The 19,500-nt window shown below is 36.6% G+C and overlaps 1 protein-coding gene across 1 annotated transcript in view; it reads right to left on the bottom strand.

The window, feature by feature from the left end:
* LOC145672005 (phospholipid-transporting ATPase ABCA1-like) overlaps positions 1-19,500 on the bottom strand; it is a 378,961-nt gene that overhangs the window by 74,904 nt on the left and 284,557 nt on the right. The window contains exons 25-28 of the mRNA XM_081741187.1: positions 18,284-18,504; positions 16,234-16,363; positions 11,751-11,839; positions 4,085-4,208 (exon numbers count right to left, since the gene is read on the bottom strand). Coding sequence (XP_081597313.1) covers positions 4,085-4,208; positions 11,751-11,839; positions 16,234-16,363; positions 18,284-18,504 — 564 coding nt within the window. The remainder of the gene's footprint in view (positions 1-4,084; positions 4,209-11,750; positions 11,840-16,233; positions 16,364-18,283; positions 18,505-19,500) is intronic.

Genomic DNA, 19,500 nt, shown 5'->3' on the forward strand with positions numbered 1-19,500 from the left:
CCTATCAATAGATATTCTGGAAACTTGGGAATAAACATGGACAAACCGATAGATCAAGAATATGAAAAGGCGGAAATTTTGAGCGGGCTTGTAAGTAACGTTCAACTAAAGATTCGTGAACTTAATTCAAAGGTCAAAAACCTTCAAAAGTAAAATACCAAAAGTATGTGCACTCTGCGTATCATCGTTTAAAGAAAATGCGTATGTGTTTCAGGAAATCTCAAACTTTTCGTTTCAGAGCCAGAAATTACGTTTATATTATCGCGAATTTTAGCGAAATTCGGCATTATTTGTGATAAATGCGAATGTAAACGAAAATGTGGAATTCTTGTTAATTATTGCTAATAATAACTGAAAAGCGCATTTCCAATATTATTTAACTTTAAAAACGTTGCTTTTATGAAAAAAAAGTGTGCTAAATATTTGATCCCGAAACTGTTTCACTTCATAAAGAAAATGAAATGAAATGAAATCTTTGAGTTTTACGTCCCACGTTTATGCCGGTGAGGCTAAAGGAGACGGTGATGATGAGAAATGAATGAAAGGGTGGAATGAAGAAAGTGGGAGGAAACGGGAGAACTCCGAGAAAACCCATGCCCACGGCCACCACAAAGTTCACTTGGCGGGAGTAGGGTTCGAACCCGAGACCCCATTCACCAGAGGTGAACGCTCTACCACTGAGCCACCGGGGCCCCCTCACTTCATAAAGATGTAGATATCAACAAGACTGAACTGTTGTTTAAATCCTTGACTGTTTTGCGGCGAAAATATTCATGATCTGTTGGTTGCTGTATATGCGTGGGAGAGAGGGTTGAAACAAATCTCTAGAGATGTTTACTTGTATTTTGAGAATGTGAAATTCTCAGAATACAGGAAGTCACCTTGAGTCACCATTATTTTGATACAGACCGTAAGGTCTCCCTCTCTGCTTCTGACAGCGGTCTTCTTTCACAACTTGAAATACCGTCTGTCTTCGTGGGTCCAATGAACTATGATAATGAATAAGTGCGGTAGAGACTGAAAGAAAACTTGAGACTTTTCAATGAAAATTTTAAATTGATAATAATCAAAATAGTCCCTATATAAATCTATGCTAAAGCTATAAATAATAAAAACAAGTTTACCCGATTTAAAGATTTACATATTCTCATAGTTCATGTTGCCTACCTTGAGGGACTTTGACGATGTGACTCATAGGCTACGAGTATAATAGCGTCTCCACCTAAGATAGGGAACGGAGTCAAAGGTAGCCAACAGATTACTCATTTTACAAGGTAGTAATATTTGCAGTCATCTGCCTCGAAACCATCGACCAACATCTGCCTATAATAGAAGACATTCTAGTACGCTGTATACACATTTGTACTCACCTCTCTTCGTATCAACATACCATGACATCAGAATTGACTCCAGAAATGAAAGAATTCCAGATTAGGAGCGATGTGTTTAATTTCATTAAAAAACTATTCACAAATATCTCATTGCACTGTACACTTCTTTATGAAAAAAAATTAAAATGTGATAAAATGTTACTCGAAGTGAAAATGTATGTGGCCACACGAGTTATTTTTACGATGAATTGTCCTGGTGGAGTATGGTGTCCTCTTCTAGGCGGCATCTTCTTATGACATGCACTCTTCCGTTTCGTGCATGCACTCCCTTTTTCCTATTAGGAAGGTTTCTTGTAGATTAGCTTATGCAAATCCTCCTCAATGATGTAACGCTTTGAAAAACAACTGCTAAGCTGTAAGAAAGTTCTGGTAGTAGATTTACAGTGGGCATGACATAGATTGATCACACCTTATGACTGTATGCGGTGCGTGGTACACAAGTTCCACAAAATTATACAGTAAAATCCACAACACTTATGAATGAACATTTCATGTGTCTGACGGCTTCAAAAGTTAAATAAAAAATCTCATTGTGGTTAGTTCTGTAAGAGTTCCAACATTGTTCGAGAGAAAGTTTAAAAGGCACTGTTCATCAATTTGTCTATCCGTTGCACTGAACAGCTTCACTTATTACATATATACAGGAATTGTCCTTGTAAAACGTGTATCATTGGATACTGTAGTTTGATAGTAGAAGTTCGGTGTATCACGAACACCCCTGACTATCTCACGATAAACTAAATTAAACTAGTTTAATATCCACTAGTTATGATTAATATATCGACTAACTCACTCCCGTGCTCAATTCTGGTGTTCGAATCATTGAGCTTACTATATATAAGTATTGTAAAAATTTATTAAGAGCAGTACGGATTTCACCATTGTAGTTTCGTATCTCGGATCGAAGTGTTTCCTGACCTCTCTGTCCACCGTAGTTATTCAGCTACTAGGAGCTCCAAAAAGGTAGACTCCCTTTCCGTGTGCAATTTTCTTTATGGGCCAACGGTTTTGCTCTGACAATAATTTCGGCTTTCTGAAATGAGCTCATGACTTTGAACGTTAATATCTTAGTTACATGACTTTCTTTTTGAGTTCTGAATGTCTCATTACATTCTTATATCTTTTCTGCATAAATTGATACTATGTTACTCATTAACAATGCGTTATAATATACACACAACATGTAAAAAAAACATAATTAAAAACTCTCAACTTCCCCACTCCACAAATGACAAGCTTAGCAGGTGGTGACACCTATGCGAAAAAACAGGCAGGTCGCTCAGCAGAAAACAATCACAAGGGATGTAAATACAATACAAATTCCACCTTAATTACACTCATCCCTGCTTAGACATGTATTATAGTTACTGTTTAAAATTTATAACATTTACAAAATATATTTAGCAAGAGAACTATAGTATAAAAATCTATTTACATTGCCATGTGGAGGGGTAGTATTCTTTTCAAAAATATTGGTGCATTGACAAAAGAGAGATGTCATCCATTTTGCAGACGAACATCGCCCGAGTGGGCTCAAGAACTGTCTGTAAATAGTACTTTTAAATAGTACAATTACGGGATATAAAACGTTCGGACATGGGACATACCGTTCTGAGAAAATATAATTGATAATTCGATGCATCCAACAACCTTTGTAGTTTGATTAAATTTAATAAACAACTCAGCCAACTCACATTTTCAAATTTTGTATCACTACGCCTATGGCTAGTCTAGGTCCGTCCAGAGGGACAGCGCAGCAAGACGAAGAAGGTGCAAGAAAACGTCATCAACATCAGAAGTCACAAGTTATTGTTCCCAGAAAAATAACACTTGAATGTTACTAAAATACAGAAGAAATATTATTATATATTATTTTTACCTGACGAATTGTTGTTAAAGTGAGCTCCTGTTGTCAAGAGTAACCCCTGCCTCTGCATCATGAAGTGAAAAATCTTGAGATGATTGCGTATAATTGCATGAATTTAGATGGCAACTGTCGCCGATCATTAGAAACTGAATATGGGAGAACTATGAAATAAAGTAAATAGACGCGTCATTTTGTTACAAAATTACATGGGAACGCATTTTATTTGATCCCGAACGATTATCGTCGAATATACACGGTTAAAGAGCACTCTGATTCGCCAAATTAAAGACTCGAAGATTTATCCCTCTACAAGCGATATTCTCTTCATCATCTCCATGGTGAAGTCGGAAGAACACGCGCCTAGTAATCATAAGGTTGGTGGTTCGTACCCTCTCGTTGGTAACATTTTTTAGTGTTTTTTTTAGATTCAATGTAAACAAATCACGCATCTAGGCGATTTAACGTATTTTGGGGGAGTAATTTTGTGGTTCATTGGCTTTTCATAGTGTCTCTGCCGCTAGTAGTATAATTTTCACACCGGAAGTGGAGCCACTTCGCATCGTCGCTGCGGAGCCACCAATTTTTGACGAGAGGTCGCTAGTTGCCCATCGGTGGTTCACCGACGTTTACGGTATAAGATTAATGATTGTTATGCTCTCATTTTGTGCGGGAGATTTAGGTCCAGTTCCAGATTAAGTTCTGCTCTTATGCTGATCTATAGATCAATCCTTATTTAATCTCACTGCTGAAAAGGAGACTCCAAATAACTTAAACTTTCACTTTTGCACTTGTAAAATAAATAGATATAATCTTGTTACTGACTTACTTTAATAGTGTCTCTCTCGTCTAGAGTTTCTTGAGCTTCTCTTTGATGTGTTTTGTTAAACGGCGATACGAAGAAATTCAAATAAGACAAATGATTGAAAACACCAAATGTAACACCACCATATCTAGAAACAGAATTAAAAGATTCAAAATAAAAATGAGTGCTTCGAAGAACACACAAAAGTATTATTGCAATATACCGGTACCACTTACAATATATCTCATCTTGAATAGAATACTTTATTAGTCATTAGACAGCATGGTTACAACAGACTTAGAATAGTAATAGTCAAGAATAGTAAAATTACTACCTGATTGTTAATAAGTAATTAAATTTATTACCAACTAACAGTTAAACTAGTACTCTTAAATAATACAATTTTGTAATTTATACCTCACATATACGAGGCACGTTCACAAAATAAGTGTACTAGAGCCCTCACTCGCAGAGGGAATTTGTTATTGCTATGTTGGTCACACTACCGTGTAGCTTAGCTCCTACCTTTTTTCAGCGAGCCCAATCATTCGTCAGTGGGACCAAAACTGTGGCCACAATAACGTCTCTCGTGAAAGATGTCGATGACATTTGCCGGTAAGTGCGAGATTCGCAGCGTTATCCGTTATATCGTTGTTAACGGAAAATTTTCGTCTGCAGTTTTTAACGAGATAAAAACAATTGAAAAGTACAATTCGGAACAAGAGGAGGAGACTGCTGACGAAGGGAGTCTGCTTTCTGCACGATAATGCCAGATCTAATACGGCCAATACAACAATGCAAATTTTGGTATCATTAAGGTGGGATGTTTTGAGCCACTCTGCGCATTCCCCTTGACATCATCATTTTTTAAGATGCACGTGGGTAGGAAAAAATTTTCAACTGAAGAGAAAGTGAAAGTAAAGGTGAAGAATTGGTCAAAAATGGTGGTGGCAGACTTCTTTGACCAAGGCATAAAAAAAGTGATCCCTCGTCTCACTAAGTGCATCAAGAGGGATGGCGGATACTTGGAAAAATAGTTCACATATGTACTGATGTAACCGTATAAAAGTTTTGTTTTAAATATATTTTCTGTAACCTACAAAAATCTAGTACACTTATTTTTTTTTAGACATGCCTCGTAATGGCGCTACCACATAACAATACGGAAAGGATAATTGCTACCATTATTATAGAGTTAAGCTCATTATTACATCTCTCAACTTTGGGTGAAGTTCCGTAGTAGCAGTAGCAATAGTACTAGTAGGTTAAGTAAGGATATGTTCAGTTAGGTAGCAGCACCATATTTTGATTCCTTTAAGGACGTATGCCATCTACGGAACTTTCAAAATTTTACCACTAGACATCCATGTTTTATAGATTGCAAATGCATTCCTCAAATTCCATAATACTATATACACAATATAGTACTATATCACTACTATATCCATAATACTATATGACTAGAGCAATCCACATTGTGCTTTATTTTTTTGCCAAATTATGCTTTATTGTTAATTTCCATCATTGTTTTACATTAATCATGGATAATATATAATATTTACTATACATTAAATATTCTAAATATCTTGATCTATTTACTAATATTTTATGCAAACAGTTTCTTTCATTTTTAATGAAATTTCTACTTAATGCACCGTAAAGTGATATGCTTTACTCGAGTCAGTTTTTTTTTTTTTTTTTTAATCACTTGTGTGCGTCTTAGAGGTGCATATAGACCCTATACAGAAAGGGAAAGTAAAAGATGCCACCAAAAAGTACAGAAAGTGCTCAAGTTCAAGAGGTCCACATAACAATATAGTGTGGAGTTCTTGTGCACTTTTTGTACATTTCGAATCATCATACATAACTGCGCAGTTACACTTAGAAGAAAACTATTGTTTATTCATTGTTGGCGGAAAGTTTTCTTCTTCTTTTCCTTTTTCCTTTTCTCCACTTCAAAGGATTATACCGAAAAGTTTACAGAAATAAAAATAAGCTTTTTATTGTTGCATTGTTATGTTCTCAAAGATTTTGCATTGTAAATATTGGTTTTAAAAAAAATATTAATACAGTATGTTAAACTTGCAGTTAAACAGAATTTTCCAAGAATTGTTCTAATAGAATTTTCCAAGAATTGTGCTATATATTCTAAATTATGCTTTATGCTTTATTTTCTAAAATTATGCTTTATTCTGCTTTTAAAATTAGTTTCTTCTTGACCCTTAGACAATCACAACCATGTTCAAGGTACCAACCATATGTGTAAATCGCTGTTATGCTTTTTCTGTTTTTTATGCTTTTGGGTTGCCCTACATATCACTAATGTGCTTGGCGAACTGCTTGTTTTCCAAATTGCGTACATATACAGGTAACAAATTGAACAGTTTCATTCCATTATATTTAAAGTTTTGCTGCATCTTGCATAATCTGACAGACGGAGTTTCTAAATTCTCTTTGTACCTTGTATTACAGGCTGTCCCACATAAAACCTCACTCACCGTACCGGTTAATCATCTCTAGTTAAATTGCTTGTGGGGCGACAACACTGTTCCGAAAGTTGGCTACACTGCATTTTATCGGAAAGTTGAGTGCAGCAGTGTTCGTGCGTCAGTTGTTGTGAGAAGCTCGTATTTTTGAGTTATTGCAATGTCTGCAATGAAGACAGACTTGTCAGTTAGAGGCCTTTGGCTCCCAAGGTACAAGAACTTAACATCGTGTGATTTTTATTTATGGGGCACACTAAAAAGCAAAGTATAGCCTATGCTGACAATCCTCGCACAGTAGACGATGTTAAACGGAACATTACTAGAGAAATTAACATCACATTTGCAGAATTACAGTGTGTTGGTGGTAGCATCATCAAATGAGGTCAGCGATGCCTGGATGTCCATGGTCACCACTTCCAGCATCTCTTATAAACAGATAACTGTTTAACGTCACGATTACCTATTCATTGTTAGTTAGTTCATTGTTGTTGTTAAAATGTTACTTGTTGTTAAAGTATGAGACATACCGGTTTTATGTGGGACACCCTGTATAATCGTGTAGGTATTGAAATATGAACAGAAGATTTCCTGACATCTTGATGCGCATAATTGTTCTCGGAATATCAGCCAGGTGATGTGTTCGTTGTCCATTGTTTTGGGAACGATGTCTGGCGTCGAAACGTTGGACAACGAATACATCACCTTGATATCCCAACAGAGGCGTATTTACGATTTTGTTTCGGGGGGGGGAGGCTTTGCTAACTTCATGCCTCGAAATTTGAAAATTCTGCAAGATATTTCATTTACTTTAAAATAGCAAATAAAATTCCACGGGGCTTAAGACTGGAAGCGCCCCTTAAATACCCTACTATATCCTAAGAACAGTTATTTATATCCTATCTTGTTCAGTCGTTCGTTAGTACGTTTTAAGTCACAACGATTTTACAATATAGCACATTTTAAATTAAAGAATAAAAAAAAATTGTAGCTTTAGTTGAAAGAAAAGGCATACATAAACACTTCCGAGAATTGAGTATGATGAAATATTTATGACTTTTTTAAAAAAAGAAGTTTTCCTTCAATTTCAAAAACATCATACATGGTTTATTAAATAAATTGATTATGTCAATTTTAGATATCCAAGTTCGATTCTCGATGGCAGTATATATGAACTCTGAAAACTATTAGAAATAACGAATGTCCGGTGCGCCCTCCAAGTTATGGCGCCCAAAAACTATTTAATAACGAAAATAAAAAAGGAGTGAAATTCCCTGAAACACATTATTTTTCTGGAACAGAAAATAATACTCACATCTAGTGATTTTTCGTTGGTAATTGCTTTCGAGGTGAGTGTAAGGTTGGCCAACCAAATATCACAACTATACAGCAGGGGCACCGCGAATCTCTTCTGTACTCATATATCAAACTAAATAAGTACTTTTGCTTGACATATACTTGCTTCAGAATTATGTCTATGTTAGAGTTCAAATCATGTGTGGTTATAAACATATATAGACTGTGTATAGGAAGAGACATTTATAAATGACATAATAGCCCCCTCCTTCCAATTAGTATTGTGCCCTCCCAATATTTGTACCACCGTCAAGGGGCCACCCCACCCCTGAATACTATTACAGTCCTGACGTGATTCAAAATTTTTAAAAAATAACGTATAACTCAAAACGCCAATGCGATGATTTACAGGGAAACAACTCCTACTAGGAGAAACACTTCACTTCAGTCATAGGATTGCCATATTATCCGATTTTAGTGGGTACCACCCGATTTTCAGTTCCTATATTCGTCCCTTGCTTAATCATCTCTTACTCACTAAAACCCACTCCCTTCTTTGGATTGGAGGAAAAACTAAGACGACTTTGTTGATAAATTGTTGTTATATTCAACGTAAACCGCTACATCTCTGTGTCAATCTCAATCGCGATTGAGTTAAATTTGGACTCGGACTCAGGCTCAGGATGTGAGCTACTTGCTCAGCGCGCGTGCGCAGAGCCGTTTGCTAATAAGAGATTTGCAATAATGCACAGTGGTTTTCTTTGTGTAGTTCCTGTATTTTTAATGTAATATGTTGAGGGTTCTATGAGACTGGATATTCGTTTGTGGATGTTGTGACAAAGATACTTGAATTATTTATTCATGACTTCATAAACTACAAGAATGTTTAGATTACATATCATTATTATTATTTTACCTTTTAAAACGTTTATTCTGTATTTCATATATTGGGAAACCGTGGTCATTTTGTATGTTAATACGATTTCAAGTAGCAATCTTTAATAATGATTAGAAATTTTATGAGAAGGACCAAGACACCTAAATATGTTTTACCTTTCAAATTATTTTGTGTTTCTTAGAGAGAAAAGCGTATGAACAATATTTGCCATATATCGTTTGCTTATTTTGGAAAACTTGCCTTACAAATATCCTTACAATTATGGATAACTTACTATAATACTTACTTAATATTTATTTTACAATTCGAGACTCACATTTATTGAATTTAATAGACCTAAAACATTAGTTTCGTTACAATAGTACATTGGAAGTGTCACTTAACAAAGAAATCACTTAAAAATGGTCCGAAGGGTTCCAGGTTAGTATTTGTAATATAAAAGTTCACATCAGTACTGTTAAGAATCCCCGTTTTTCTAATTTTAAAATATGGCAACCGTACTTCAGTCATAATAAAAATTATTCCTCCCCCCTACCGTACATTTGATTCAAGTGCTCAGAGTGAGTACTCCTGCTTGCGTGTATAGGGTAGATTCAATTCAATTCTGGAGCTCCCTCGTGGGTAAGAGGTTAGACTATGCGTCTTTGGCGTGGGAAACCCGAGTTCAATTCCCGAAGCTATATGAAATGTGGTTGAAAATCCACATTAAGCTATAGGTTAACAACCCATATAGCGTCGCTGCTAAAAAAAAAAAAAAAAAAAAGAAAAGAAAAGAAAAGAAAAAAGAAAAAAGGACGCTAATCTGAAAATTAAATGCAATCAATTAATTAATACTTTATTTTATAACTAATTCTTTATTTTATAACTATAACTAATCTTATTACTTTTCCAGTTCGTGTGATTACTTATTTCCATTTTTTGTACCGTATTCTCATATATTTTAAGACGCATGTCGGAAAAGGACATTTTAGTTTAACATGAACAATGGTAACACTCACGAAGATACGCGTACAGTTGAGTATACTTTAGTATTCTGTATCTTCAATGGAAGTATTGTATAATTATCAGGGTTTAGTATTCTGTCTCTTCACAAGAGGTATTCTTATCAGTGTGCAGCTGTGTAGTCTTGCTAGTAGCAGTAAGGTGAATTGATTGCATCATGGAAAATCCCGCCAAATGAGAGATAAGGTCTGTAATGTGATTTCTCAACGCTGGCTGATATCACAGCAGGTATGTATTGACGAACACTGACTTATTTATGACGAGCTACCCAAAAGCGGCAAAGAGAAATGATACCGTTTGAAATTCTTGTGATTCATGGCAACGCCCCCTCATGATGTTGAGAGAATCCAAAAATCCCAATGGGAACTTTTTATTCATTCCGCATACAGTCCTGACTTTCCCCCTAGTGATTTGCCTTTTATTTGTTGTTTTGTTCTTCAGCTTAAAAGGTGCTTTGCTTCGTAACTTTCAACTGGTGAAGTTCTCAAGACATCAGTTCTTGGTTGGCTGAAGTTTTATGCGGTGGGTTTCTGGATAGAGGTCTACCGAAGATAGTGGTACTCTACCAAAAATGCTTGAAGCTTCATAGTAGCTATAAATTGCCACAATATGTGCTTGTATAAAATCCATAATATTTTTTTCTTTCTATTTTCTTCTATGCAATAACCAAACTACATTTTTACATGCGTCTTGTAGATACGGATGATAGCCATGCAGACTGGAAAGACAAATTTCCAAGTGATCAATATTTAGAACATATAAACAAAAAGTTATGAATCAGATATTTCTTCACGTGCCTTTACAACATGAAACACATTTACTTTTGAATAATTAGGATAGTTAAAAATAATAAATATGCGCAAATGCACGAAAAATATACTAAAAAGCCTGAATCCAAATTTTACAAACAAAATTTTATAGCTTATTCTTATTATTTTATTGACATTATGGGTACTATTACAGAGGTAGGCTTCGGAGAAATATTGAGAAGGTAAATATCAATTTCACCTAAAGGACCTCGTCCAATCCTAATGGAAATTGGATTTTGGTGGAATTGCCTGAAACCGTGATATGTTGTAGATATTGTGATACTGAGAAGAAGTCTCAGTAGGCACAACCACCTATTACTGACCATTTGGGCACTACTTGGCCAGTTCTTTAAAAACAGAAGAATTAACGGTATTCTGGGATTCTGGTGAAACAGTATGAAACCTGTAAAGGTTTAGGTATTCTTATCCTATCCAACAACCCGGAAAGGAATGGAGAGTAGCGGTCAACACCATTTAAACACGGATAACATCCTAATGTTATCTTGGGAGACAAAGAAAATCGTGAAAAACCCTAGACAGGATGACCAGCCCTGGCCGAACCTCCCGAATGCGAACAATTCCCTACCAACTGATCTACTGTTGCTTTGTAGCCACAAATTAGCACTTTTCCTCAAGATCACGACATCTACAACATATCACAGTTTCATCCATTTTCCAAACGAAATCCAAAATATCGTTATACGGGGCTGTTTTCAAAAATCTGGACCTGTAGTGGCCAAACGTTCAACAATTGATGGTTGTGCCAATTAAGACTTTTTCTTAAATTAAGGAGACCTGCAACATGTCACAGTTTCATTCATTTTCACAGAAATCCAGAACATCGTTGTACTCGGCTGTTTTCAAAAAATCGGCTCTTTAGTGACCAAACGGTTAGAGATTGGTGATTGTGCCCATTGAGACTTTTGCTCAAGAACACAATATCTAAAACATATCACAGTTTCAAGCAATTCCACCGAAATCCAATTTCCATAAGGATTGTGCGGCGTCCTTTATTGATGAGGTAAAAAAAATCGTAAACATATTGGTAAAATAGAAAGATCCTAAATATATTGACCAGACAGGTGACAAGTACATTTATCAGACATAAAGATCATAAATATATTGATTAGACTGGAAGGTCATATGATAAATAGATCGATGAGGTGTTAATACTGAACCAGTACTAATTACTAATACTGTACCTGTTCCGTACAAATATGTCGTGTATCCTGATCAAGTGATCACTCACATTTCTTCCTGTCAGGTTCACCAATATATCACGTGTTGGGCCCTGAAATAACATTTTTAAAGGAAAATAAATGATCGATAATATCAATAACTCAGACAGAAAAAAGGTCATTAGAAATAAGTTGTCGCACAATGATTTTTTGTAATCCGTGACAATGATTGGTGTATTATGTGAATTAAAATATTTATACAAGGTAATAGACAACTCATATTTATAATGTCCATTTCAAATGCTTCCCGCAGGCACTTTTCTTCAGGACTTGTGCTTATGATTTTTATGTAATCTTCACACAGTTTTTGTAACTAAAGTGATATCTATCTATCTAACTAAGTATGCTTATATCTACATCTATATACAGGGCAGGGATGTAATGGAGGGTACACGGCGTATACCCACCTCTAATTATTGGAAACTATCGTATAGCCACCTAAAATTTAGGATAGTACGCGGGTATATTCGATTCATAGTATACTCACTTCATTGGGACAAACAACAACTGTTTCTCATTTACTGTATTTCAAAACAGAAAAATCTGACTAAACAGCTGGTCGTCAGGCTGTTGTCGCAAATGAATCTAAATTCTTTTAAAATGTTTTCGTTTTCGGGTTGGGAGAATCCAGTTTTCTGTCAATTCTTTCTATAATGGAGTTGAGTTGATTTTAGTTTAGCGTCCCGTTCAGCAGCAAGGCTATATGAGACGTGGACCTACTGATTAACGTGGAATCCGAACCACATGAGCTCCCGCCGGGAATTGAACCCGGGTCTCCCACGCCGAAGGCGCGTACGCTAACCGCTTAGCCACGAGGGAGCTCTTCTATAATAAAGAAGAGCACTCTGAACTTGTAGTAGTTTTTCCCCAAGATGTCACATGCGTTGTCCCTACCTTCTGAAAGTTGACGTATGGTATTATAATAAAATCAAGCCACGATTTTACCAAATGTTTTTCTTGGAAACTAATAGAAACTCCTTTGTTTCTAAAGATCAGTAGAATTGTGAGGAGGGTGAGTAACACGGCCTATATTCATATACTAACATTGAAGTTGTTCTGTTTTAACATAGCAGTGGCCACAAGTTTTTACGGCCTCTTTGATACAAATTCGAAATCTGCCGATTGGATACAATTTGAGCTAGACAATACGGAATAGAACTAGTTCCCAAGGGCGCCGATTTCTCTGTAAATTTAGGGGGGGGGGCATTCAGATGTAGAAGGTATATATATGAGGATTCTAAGACAAATTGCATTCAAATTATGCCAAATATTGTATATTTATAAATACAATAGGGGGTCCACATGAGCTTTGGGGGCATTCCCCCCAAGGATCGGCGCTCTTGCCAGTTATTTTCTAACCGCAAAAGGTAGTTCCAAAAAAATGTGGTCTTTACTTTAGTTCAAGGCCACTTAAGAAGATATTACATGCATGTATATGAGCCAAGAAATCGCTGACCTCCACAAAAGTAACAAAACATGTGACCTATCATTGGTCTACAATACCATTTTCTACAACAGTGAACCTCGGATTAGTACTGCTCATTTGTAGCCGCAATTAACACTAAAGAAAGCGGTGATTGATTTCGATAAGTACTCAAGGAGCTACTAGTAGTAGTTTTTCCGCAACGTACTGGGCAAACAAAGGGAGAGGGTAAAAATGAACAGTTTTCTTTGTTTTGTTCCCGTTCAGATAAAAAGTATTTGAAGAAAATTTGTTAACAGGAGACAGTAGAAAACAAAAGTCAGGAAAGACTTGTAGTGTATGAGCATATCACAGCAATCTTTGCTCATCTCAATGCAGCCGTCTCTTCGAAAATATTAGCGTAGTAGTGTTTAAACTTTCTTTGTGGGTTGACGATTCGCAGTTTGTAAGATGTCCAAGAAGGTGTTAGAAAATTGGTTAAAAAGGAAAAGAGACAACAGCTGTGTAAATTTCGTTGATAAGAATATAAAAGCAAAGACATCGTGGAATAGCGAAGAAAAATCCAAGGAACATGTTAATTTGTCAGCTACTACTTCAGAGAAAGACATAAAGGTATTTCCTTATTTATTTATTTCACATTATAAGGGTTGTGATGGCATGTCTCCAGCTTGATGACGAAGATGTCAGAGGGAAACGTCCTTCGTTAAAGGCATTGGAAAGGAGACTACTTAGGCCCTATAAGTTAGGTACCATTCCGAAATTTGGCTGGTGCGAATGAAGAAAAACCCTTCCTTGGATCTTCTTGACCGATTTATTATTATTATTATTATTATTATTATTATTATTATTATTATTATTATTATTATTATTATTATTATTATTATTATTATTTAAAGGAATTTACATGTGTGTGCACGGTCCAAAGTTTAAATTTCTCTGAACCGAGCGAAGTAGCTCAAGTGGTAGAGCATTCGCTTTGCATTTGGGAGGTCGTGGGTTCGAATCCCGCTGCCGACCATCCTGACTGAGGTTTTCCAGGGTTTCCGTCAGTCCTACCAGGCAAATACCGGTATGGTACCTACTAAACAGGCCCTGGCCGATATCTTCCCAATTCCTTTCCATTGTTATTGTTGTTGTTGAATATCCAGTGTAAAATGTCCTCTGAGCTATATCTGGTGATTGTTAAATAAATAAATAAATAAATAAATAAAACAGCTGTTCGTGTAATTTTTTTTAAATAGATATCCAGTAATCGTCACTGATCTTTCCAAGCTTTTCTTCGACAGATTAAGTGAATGCTGCTGGAACAGTACATCAGCTTATAAGTCCAGGCAGCGTCCTTTTCAAATCATTTTGTCTGCTAGTGTGCTCAAGGTTTGATAATTTAACATGGGCGCCCGATGGGGAGGTCAGAGTGGGGTCCGGGCCTCACTAGCTCACGAAAATGTATACGTAATATAGCGAACCACGTATATTAAATACCAGAAATACCAGATGTAATATACCAACCATGGAGACCCCCCCCCCCAGAAAATTTTCTTCTGACTCCTCTGTACTTTAATAAGCAGTGATGAAACACCTTTCAGTATCTTAGATAATGTCTCATCACGAAAATTGTAATCTTCCTATTTGGTCTAGGAATTAATTCGTGCAGGTGGACAAGAGATGGCGCAACGAACGGAGCGTCCCACAGTTCCGTGTATCCACACATGTGTTGCAAACCCCTGTCATCGCGTATCGTTCGTAGTATAGGGCAGTGGATTAAAGCGTCAACAACACCAGTTTGTAGTTAAGTGAACATGGCGCAATTTGTGCCTGATAAAGTGTTTTTGCGGGGTGTCTTGCTGCATTACTTTAACATGCAGAAAAGTGCGACTGAAAGTCATCGTATTTTGGTGGAAGTGTATGGTGACCATGCTCTAGCTGAGCGAACGTGTCAGAAGTGGTTTGCACGGTTTAGAAGTGGTGATTTCGGCTTGGCAGACCAAGAGCGAGCTGGACAGCCAAAAAAAATTCAAGACGAAGAATTGACAGCATTGCTCGAGCAGGATTCGTGTCAAACGCAGGAACAACTTGCAGCAGCATTAGGCGTTGATCAAACAACAGTCTCCAAACGCTTCAAAGCCATGGGAATGATTCAAAAGATGTCACATTGGGTTCCACATGAATTGAAAGACAAAGACGTTGAAAGACGAAAAACCATTTCGAATTGCTGCTATATGTTATATACGTCCATTTGTATGTGAGATCCTGACCGGCTATATTGTTTCATATAGAAAGTATGTACAGATGGAACACTAATACGGGAAATATTATAAAACTTTGTTTTCAGTTATACGTTTGCTGTACGTTAAGGATTTATACCTGTAACGTGTGTTTTTACATACGCCACATACGATATTTTTTCTCAGAGTAATTTCTTGCGACAATGAAAATTTTAAACCAGATATAGTTGTAATAAATGGCAACGACGCAAAGATAATTAATATACGATTCGAGCAAAAGAAAAGTTCGAGAATATTGCGATTAAGGAAAAGGTGAATAAATATAATAGGATTAGAGAAAATGTAAAGACAACATTAAAAACTAATAAAGTTAAACCACATTTGCATTGTCAGGAAATACCAAGTTCAAGAGTGTGGGGAAAGTAGATGCAGAATTTCTCAAATTAAGTCAAGGTTTCATAGATAATTGTGAATTGAATGGAGCAAGGTTTAATAAAATCTTGCGTAATTTCCCGAACATCTTGAATGTGGCATTTTTCGAGGCTACAAGTACGGTTTCCTCTGAAATTCACCATACTGCTCCTTTTCACACTATTAGTCTTTGTGAAATTAATGCTCAAAGTTGAATTTTCTGCACTTTTTTCCGTTCATAACTCGGAATGAACGCATTTTTGGACTTCTATGTAATAAGCTTCTTTTTTTTTTATCTTGCTTTCTCTTGCTGTATAAAAGTGTGGAGAACTTACTGAAAACGATTGCTAGCCAAACTTTTAAATTATGAATTAAGAAAGTTGCTTACCATGGTATGTGGAGGCATAGGGTATCGTCCAGGGCATACTAAGAAGCCACTCTTACAGGAACATTTTTTTAACTTCTCTGCCTTCACATTTTGCTTTAACTTAGTTAGATCAAAATTAGAAGTACATTTTCTGTGGAAAGATAATAACAGAAGTATCAAACAAAAATGAATTTAAAGATTTTGAACGATATCAGGGCGCAAAATTTCCGGTCGCCATTCGCGACTGGCATTTTAGAGCTGGCGACCAGTGTTCAGTAGAAATGGTTTCTGCCTAAACTCACAGGACTGACACACTGGATAATTTACTAACAATTTCCACCAATAGCCCTTCATTTAAGGACTTTGTACCGGAAACTGCAACTCGTACTTCAAAGCAGAGAGAGAGAGAGCGTTGCACAAACGTTAAGTCTTAAGGTAAGATATTTTTTAAGATGTAAATGAATTGTCCAACTCAAAGGCAGCGGTGACTCAGTGGCAGAGCGTTCACCTCTGGTGCATGGGGTCCCTGGTTCGATCCCAGCTCACACCAAATGATTGATTATCCTGAATCTGATTGTCTAGTTTTGAAATTTCGTGCCCTGATGTAATCTCATTCTTTGTTAAACCTATGGCCGTGTGTGGGGGGCCGGGGGGCTCTCATAATTTGTACGTGAGAGATATTGGTGACCATCATTTTTAGATTAGCGAGTGCGTCTGACTTTGAAATTTTGCGCCCTGAGCTAATTGATCTTTCTACCTGTAAATAACATTGAGGCATTTTAAAACATTACGTACCATAAAATTCAAGTATAAAATTTCTAATCTGCTTTATCACTAAATAAAGAAAGGAAAAATTTTTCTAAAATACGAAGACAAATTGAACACGTAAATAACAATACAATTGTTTTTAAAATATTTGTGTTATTTTACGAATAAGCAGTATATCGTACGATGAAAAAAAAATGTCTTGACATTTCTTTCGATCATCAAGATTAACTGCTTTATTATATAAATCCTCTCCTCCTCTGCCATTGAACTTTCTAGCGTCTTCCGGGAGTACTTTTGTCCCTGTCTCTACAGATACAGATAAGCTCTCATTTTTCCGCTCTTATGTTCTCACGCTTTTCAAGATTTTCTTGCAGAGATGAATCTTACATAAATAGGAGTTAGTGGTGGGTACAAAAACCGGTTTTCGGTTTTTAGAAAACCGAAACAGGTTTTTTGAAAATTTTCAGAAAAACCGGTTCAGTTTTTCACCGAAACCGGTTTCGGTTCTTTCCAAAACTGGTTTTGGTTTTCTACAAAACTGGTTCGCTTTTCTCCAGAACCGGTTAGGTTTTTCACCGGGTCCCGGTTTCCATTTTCGTCAAAACCGGTTACGTTTTTTTAATTTGTTCTATTTCTGACCAGAATAGTGTTCCGTTGTTCTCCGGAAACCGAATCCGTTTCCACAGAAATAGTTTTGTGTTTTCCAAAATTTTTCACCGAAACCAGTTTCGGCGAAAACCGAACCGGTTTTGAAGGAAACTGAAACCGGTTTGTGTGAAAAACGAACCGGTTTTGGAGAAAACCGAAACGTCGGTTTTTCGGGTTTCGGTTTTTCTAGAAAGCGGTTTCCGGTTTTTATGAAACCCGTTTTACCCATCCCTAATAGGAATACAAAGTAGAAACTGAATCCAGTTGGCTAAGGAGAGAAGTAAATGAAGAGTTTTTGTGAACGCGGCATTGAAAATCCGTGTTCCATAGGCCATAGAGTTAGTTATAAAAACCGATTCCTTAGGAGCAGCCCCGTAGCCAGCCCAGAAATGTAGGGGGGGCCGGTAGAAGTTAGGGGGGTCGACCCAACCATATTATAATACATCATATTAAAGTTCATTTGCAAGCCTACCGTGAAAAGTTTAGGGGGCAGTGAAAATTTAGGGAGGGCCCGGCCCACCCTAGCCCCCAGTGGATACGGGCCTGCTTAGGAGATATTATCTTGATCTTTTTTTAAATATATTTTTATGCATATAACGTCGGTAGCGCGCTATTGGACTAGATTAATATAACCAAAACTGTGATCGTTACCCACCTGGGAGTTTTGATGCACTTAGTTCCAAATCCTGGTGGATTTAAAAAATGTTTTTCGTACAGCCTAGAAGCGTCGTGCTTCACATGGACATTACCAAAGAATATTTCATTAGACTCGGCAAACATCCAAGGATTTAACGTAACTTCGGGATAAATATTATGTATAGGTACAATGGACATCATTAAAAAACTTGCAGCAATGAGAAGGGGAGGTACTGCAAACTGAAAAGAAAAATACAATGATAGCCATTTATTATTGGTAGCTATAGGATACATATTGAATACTTATAGAGTCCATACACGGTCCACGGTTTGTGCAAACAATTTGACCCTGTATGGTGCTATATGAACTGTTTGCGCAAACGTTTGTGCAAACTTTTTACACATCGAACTCGTTCAAAAATTGTTTACACGAACATGATGTTTTCGCAAACACGTGGATCGTGTATGGACATGTTTGTGCAAACATGAGCTTTATTTCCGAGTAAGAGGCGTAGTGTACAAACGCTTATTTCTTGCGCAATGGCGTCAATGAATAGGAATCAAGAATTCTGGAGGTAATTTATTGAACTTTATCGAAATTTACCTGAACTGTGGAAGGCATAGAGTGAAGATTATAAAAACAAGAATCTGAAAAATGCGGCTTATGAGAAATTGGTTGATAAAATGAAGAAAATACATTAGAAGGCGGATAGAGAGTAAGTGAGGAATAAAATAAATTTTCCAGTATTTCACCACATGTAGTTGAATCCATTCGTAAATAATTTATATACTCCACAGTCGAACTTATCTCAAGTTCGGATATTACCTACGTAAATTTTAATGACTAAACTTAGACCGTTTCTTGAACCACTTTTTCATCCACACCCTCTTCTTCCGTTTTGGTTTCGCATGTCTTTCCGCTTTCAAAGCACAAGCAATTACTATCGCTAAACGAGCTGCTTCAGTGGACATGTTTACGCAATCAAACTCAAAATTGAACTGAAGTTTGTGCAAACAGTTGAACCGTGTATGGCCGAATGTTTGCGCAAACACAGTGTTTGCACAAACATGATGTTTGCACAAACCGTGGATCGTCTATGGGTCTCTTTAGAGATAGAAAGGTTTTGCTGTCTTATCTGGGAGAAAAGGTAAAACTGTTTCAATGGTTTCGTTATTCTGTGGTAACTTTATCAATGTCATAAACAGCGCTGCTAAAACGTGTAAGTGGGTGCCTTG

This window comes from Thermobia domestica, chromosome 15 (genome assembly GCF_964235325.1).
Source record: "Thermobia domestica chromosome 15, izTheDome1.hap1.1, whole genome shotgun sequence".
Lineage (NCBI taxonomy): Eukaryota > Metazoa > Arthropoda > Insecta > Zygentoma > Lepismatidae > Thermobia > Thermobia domestica.